General features: G+C 45.8%; 1 protein-coding gene across 1 annotated transcript; it reads left to right on the forward strand.

The window, feature by feature from the left end:
- The first annotated feature begins 1,760 nt into the window (after positions 1 to 1,760).
- LOC133906946 (proline-rich protein 4-like) lies at positions 1,761 to 2,934 on the forward strand. The gene is made up of 2 exons (XM_062348913.1): positions 1,761 to 2,009; positions 2,094 to 2,934. The coding sequence occupies exons 1-2, from the start codon at positions 1,859 to 1,861 to the stop codon at positions 2,702 to 2,704; spliced, it is 762 nt and encodes a 253-aa protein (XP_062204897.1). The 5' UTR covers positions 1,761 to 1,858; the 3' UTR covers positions 2,705 to 2,934.
- The last annotated feature ends 2,935 nt before the right edge of the window (positions 2,935 to 5,869 follow it).

A 5,869-nucleotide genomic window follows, 5' to 3' on the forward strand; every position in this document is an offset into this window, starting at 1 on the left:
CATGTACGTAATATATAGGAGTAGAGGCTGACTGAGGATCCAGAATTACTCCTGCTATATGATGAGCCCACAAGTACGTATAACTACTAGAAATAGATTATATAGTGTAGGATATTCTCCATGAGGATTTTGCAGCTCATATAGCTGCATCCATTTTTTACAATAACTCCGTCACGATCTTTAATTACCTCTTGTTGTCTTCGATAAATGGCAACTACTTTGGTGGAGAATAGCTAGTAGAAAATAATCTTGGGCTATAAAAGATGCGGGGCTTAATGAGGACTAAATCAATTATGTGTCATAACTCATCATCACTATTGGTGCATGGAATCTAACACTGAGTATTGTGGTACCCTCTCCGACGATGTGTATAGGCCGACACTCAGTATCTCTAGTTACGATCTTAAAAGTAGTATAGTTACGATCTACAAGATATGTCGGTTACTACAAATATATATATTTATAACTCGGTATCTTCTCTAATCGCGATTATATAGTTTTTGTTATGTGATACTAACTCATTCGCCTCTCTACACATCTTCAATTACGAACCCAAAAATAGTATAGTTACAATTCACAGGATAGATCAGTTACTATAAATATATATGCTCGTAACTCGGTACCTAATCTAGTTGTAATTATATATTTTTTTATCATAGAATGTAACTCAACTACCTGTAATGACGTAACTGATTATTTTCTTAATCATAACTTGATGGTGGCATAAAGGTAACTGCAATTACGTCTAGCCGCAGAATAAACTCACCGTGTATATATATACCCTCCATTAGGCTTTTGCTTGTTATTTTCTCTCCTTTTCTGCCATCACCCCAATGTTGTCTTTATCTCTCCCTTTCTCTACATCTCCAGATTTGCGACTATTTTGGCTCATCAGTAGTTGATCATGTACCATGTATTGCAAGTGGAGTCCACTTTCGCTACGAACTTGTACTCACGCTCCATGTAGCATCTTGCAAGGGGCCGGTCCTTTTTATACAGCTAAGGTGGTGGGGGAGAGAAGTGCACAATTGTCCCTAGAACCTAGAACTAGCTAAATTGAACTCATCATCGTCCTTTCGTTGTCGTTGGGGCCTCGGATAGTCGGATGGTGTGATATTACTTTGTTCCCCTTAGTGGTGGGGCCTGCCATTCATAACCCATCGGCAAAGCCTGGGGAGTTCTTGGTTGAACCATGAACAGGCTCACTCCCTGGACTCCTTTCCTTGCTTTGCTTTCACCGTGTTGCCCATTAAAATTCAGAGGTTCATCGAGCCGAGGTTGCAAGTAGCCACCAGGAAGAAGATGATAGCATTTTAGTCCAATGCTACTAAATTATTGAAGGAAGTAGAACTACCGTGAGTCTCTCCAATTTGCTATGGCATTTTTCAAAGCATGATCATAGAAATGCTATTTCTCAAACTTTGTGACGATTACTTTTACCGGTGAAACTTGTGACGATAGTAGTGGCATTTACATTATTATCTCATTTATTTTGATGTTATTTGTTTCAGCCTTGCTAAATGAACTTGCTGATTCACGTACATAGAGCTGTGTCGCTATCACGACAGGTAAGTTGGTAGTCATGAGGCTTTGCTTCAATTTATTTGCTCAAAACAGACTCATCTGGGCTGGAGAGCATTGATCAGCAACCTGCAAATTCGGCGCCAAACGTTAGCAGAACTCTCTAGTCTGTAACCACTCCACTTGCCCACCAGAACGACGATCGACATGCAGACACCTATATATAGCAAGCATTGCCTCTCCTAGCTCTCCACCCATCCTCCTCTACCACTTCACACATCACAGGTAGTAACGACAAACGAGCAGCAAGATCTCGAGCTCGACGTGTTCCGCAAACATGGGAGCTGCACCTCGCAGGCTTCTCCTCGGCGTCTGCGCCGTGCTGATGGCGATCGCTGTCACTGGCGAGGCAGCGTCGGTCGTGGTCGGCCTGGCCAAATGCGCCGACTGCACGAGGAAGAACATGAAGGCCCAGGCGGCTTTCAGGGGTACACAGAATGATATAATTAAGCTGCATCACGCAAATCGCCATAACTACTGCATGCTAATGTTCTTTTGCCATTTTCATTTAGGTCTTCAAGTTGCGATCAAGTGCAAGAACGCCAACGGCGAGTACGAGAGCAAAGCAGTCGGTAAGCTTGAAAACTCCGGCGAATTCACCATCCCCCTCGCCGCTGACCTCCACGGCGCCGACTGCCTTGCACAGCTCCACAGCCTGGCGGGCGCCCCGTGCCCCGGGCAGGAGCCATCCAGGATCGTGGCGCAGTCCGAGGGCACCTTCGTCGCCGTCCCCGGCAAGACACACAGCTCATCAGCGGAGTGCGCATCGGCGACCATCTGCGGCCCGATCAAGAAGCACTTCTTCGACCACTTCCACAAGAAGCCCGTGCCGCCGAAGCCGAAGCCGCAGCCCGAGCCGCAGCCAGAGTACCACCCTCCCACGCCGACCTACGGGTCGCCGACTCCGATCTACCATCCTCCGGCCACGCATTTATTTGACAAGAAGCATGTGTTCGATCACTTCCACAAGGACCACGACTACCACCACTTCTTCGACCACTTCCACAAGAAGCCTGTACCGCCAAAGCCGAAGCCAGAGCCCAAGCCACAGCCGGAGTACCATCCCCCGACGCCGACGTACGGATCGCCAACTCCGATCTACCATCCTCCGGCCAAGAACTGAGTCCGTTTCCTGCGAATGATGTTGCCCTGAGATGAATACATGGTGATGTTGTCTGATTTGCAGCCCTGCTTATTAGTTTCTGCAGAATAATTGTTACGTGGCACTGAGATTGGAGCCGGGCAGTAGCTTTTAGCTACAAGAGCGTGTGCTTATTTATGGAGAGTTCGAGACATGTTAATATGTAATCTTTTCCGTAATTATATATTGCATTGTACCGTGATTTGCAACTACTCACTACTACAAAACCGATTATAGATGACGGCATATCATTGCCGGTTGTGTAAGAATTAGCAGTGCAAATGTATCACTACCGGTTCTTAATCTTCCATACCTGAACTATGATAGAGCTGGCCGCTAACCGGCACTCATACCAACTATCAGTGCTGCTTTATAACACGAACCGGCATTGATAGTTGGTATTAGTACCGATTCTAGCTATTAATCGTCACTGATGGTTGCAACAGTAGATTGAACCTAAAATTTTCATTCAATGGGATTTTGGCTCATCCTCGCATTCGCTCGGTTCGATCGGCTAATACATTTTCTAAGTCATGTGCTCCAATTATCTATTCTTCCTCTCTTCTCTCTCTACCTTATCTCTTCCCCTCCTCTCTCTATCTCTCTCCCTCATCCGACCACTCCTCCAGCTGCTGCTCATGTTCCTCCGACCACTCGACTGCTCCCTCAACCACGCCTTTGACAACTCGACGCTCCCTCCTCACCTCGACCATCGCTATTTTCCTCCTTTGCAGCCTGTCGCCGCCTCCTACACCCCTGAGCGCGAGTGCGTCTGTGACCGTGTAGGTGTTGAGCAGGTCGAGCATCAAGTCGACGTAGGCATCATGGGCTAGGTCAGCCTAGTTGCGCTGCATCTCCGGAATAGGTCAACCGTGCCCAGGTGGTCCCCATTCCTGGTGAGCAGAATATGGTGAGTGAGTCGGCGAGGAGGCCGCAGGATGTGTAGAGGTGGATGAGGGAGTTGGCGATGATGGTGTGTGCGGGCACGAGGGCGAGCTTAGCGATGAGCGGGTGGAGCTGGCATTCCTTTGGGAATGCGGCAAGGAAAGAGGTCCTGGAGAGTGCGGCGGGGAGGGTGAAGTGGGGCAATAGCAGGGATAGGGAGGCCTAGATCGAGCAGAAGAAGAGGAGCACGCGGTGGGCGAGGTCCGCACGGCGGGAGAGCATGAGCGAGCGGAGGAGGTTGACTGAGGAGTGGGCGTGGTGGCGAAACGCGTGGTGGTACCGGTAGTCGAGCCGGCTCATTTCCTTTTTTTGCTCCCAGTCTACCTATCACTGTTGGTTCGTGACTCCAACCAACAGTGATGGGAATTTTCAGTGCCGGTTCTGGAACTGGCACTGATAACAATGACTATTAGTACCGAGTAGTCAGTGGCGTTTCAATAACTGTCAGTGATGATAATTTTGAACCGCAACTGATGACATGTTCTATAGAAGTGATTCTATTTGATTATGAAGTAAATTGAAATAGAATAATGTTTGTTCATTGTCTCATGCATGCTTAACTGGTGTTGATCCCAAGAACTTTTGAATTTGACAATCCTAGCTCTTGGATGTATGGTGGATAGATCATCGTGGTTGATGTTAGTGAAGTAGCCTAAAATATATGTGGTACACTACCGGAATCGATGTGTATGCCGAGTGCCTACATGTATGCCGAGTGCATTATATCGGGCACTTGGCAAACAACCACCTACGCCGAGTGCCCGACGAAAGCACTCGGCAAACAATTAGGTACTCGGTAAATACCTCAAAAAACACTCGGCAAACAATAGCACTCGGCAAAAGAGAGAAAAAACACTCGGCGAATTCGGGCACTCGGCAAACAATGCGCCACGTGTCCCTCCGTTCGGCGGCTGACGGCGAGTTGCCCCTTTGCCGAGTGTCGTCTAACAGACACTTGGCAAACATATAAATATTTGCCGAGTGCTCGATATTAAGCACTCGGCAAATTATTATTTTTTCTTTATTTTCTTTTTGGTTTCCTTTTGTTCTCTTTTCTTGCTCGTAATAACAACCAACCAAGGGCCGCCACACATCGATTCCGGTACTACTGCAGTATGGTTTAAGGATGATATTGTTATGAACTTGGAGTTAGAATTCAGTCGTGCTTCAAGATTGAGATGCAGCAGATGTGTACTCCTGGGAGCGGCCCTTGGAATCAGTTGTGCTCTGAACATGTGTCAAAGATGCTACCGTGTGATGAGCTGAGCTCACAAACAAAGGAGAATGACAATTCTTCTTCCTTGCCTTAAAAAAGGAATTTCTCTGCTATATACTATCATTCCAGCTGTCATCCAGACAAAGAAGGAATTTTCAATGCTTGCCAAGTGGAAGAAGCAAAAGCAGATCAGCTTGACACACCAAGCTGCCCTTCTGATCTATGGGTTTTGCTTGGTTCATCGTTAAGTGCATCAGAGAAGGTAGCTGGTAGTATAGTGAGAAGTGGTGGAACAAAAAAGCAACAAAAAAAACATGAGACTTGCCATGGTGTCATGATATGATACGTAGAGGCTGTGGTAAAAATTTGACAAGGTTTCGCAAAAGCTGTCATGTACGATGCTTAGAAACCGAAGCATCTCCGAAAAAGAATCGTGGTTTCGAGAGGGAACGGATCAGGTTTGAAGCTAAAGTGACGGTTGAATCATCGTTTAACCTTGAAACTTTTTCTACACTCAACATACAACATAGCATATTCCATGTTAAACTTTGGTATTTTTCTGGGTCCGTTTGCTATTTTTAATTCATTAAATGCATTTCTTGGCTTTTAATGGATATAAGTCAAATTTGATCTGCAAGTACATGAAATAATGAACAAAAATGGGTAGAAAAATCATATTCATGTTGTTGAGTCTATTTTTAGTCCTTACCCAAGAAATGAAAAGAAATTTGAAACATCTGGACGGCAATACTCGACCACCAACATGTAGCTTATTGGTTTTCTAATTCTAAAAAAACAAACGAAGTTTGAAAAACATGAGACTTGCCATAGTGTCATGATATGATATGTAGAGGCTGTGATAAAAATTTGAGAAGGTTTCGCAAAAGTTATCACGTACGCTTAGAAACCGAAGCATCTCCGAGGAAGAATCGTGGTTTCGAGAGGGAACGGATCAGGTTTGAAGCCGAAGTGACGGTTGAATCGTC

The sequence above is a fragment of the Phragmites australis genome, chromosome 24 (genome assembly GCF_958298935.1).
Source record: "Phragmites australis chromosome 24, lpPhrAust1.1, whole genome shotgun sequence".
In the NCBI taxonomy this organism is placed as follows: Eukaryota; Viridiplantae; Streptophyta; class Magnoliopsida; order Poales; family Poaceae; genus Phragmites; species Phragmites australis.

Excerpts from the sequence above, each read along its gene's own strand:
- LOC133906946 (XM_062348913.1), top strand. The coding sequence starts at position 1,859 with ATGGGAGCTGCACCTCGCAGGCTTCTCCTCGGCGTCTGCGCCGTGCTG. Across the intron at positions 2,010-2,093 it reads GGCCCAGGCGGCTTTCAGGG|GTCTTCAAGTTGCGATCAAG; the intron begins GTACACAGAATG and ends ATTTTCATTTAG.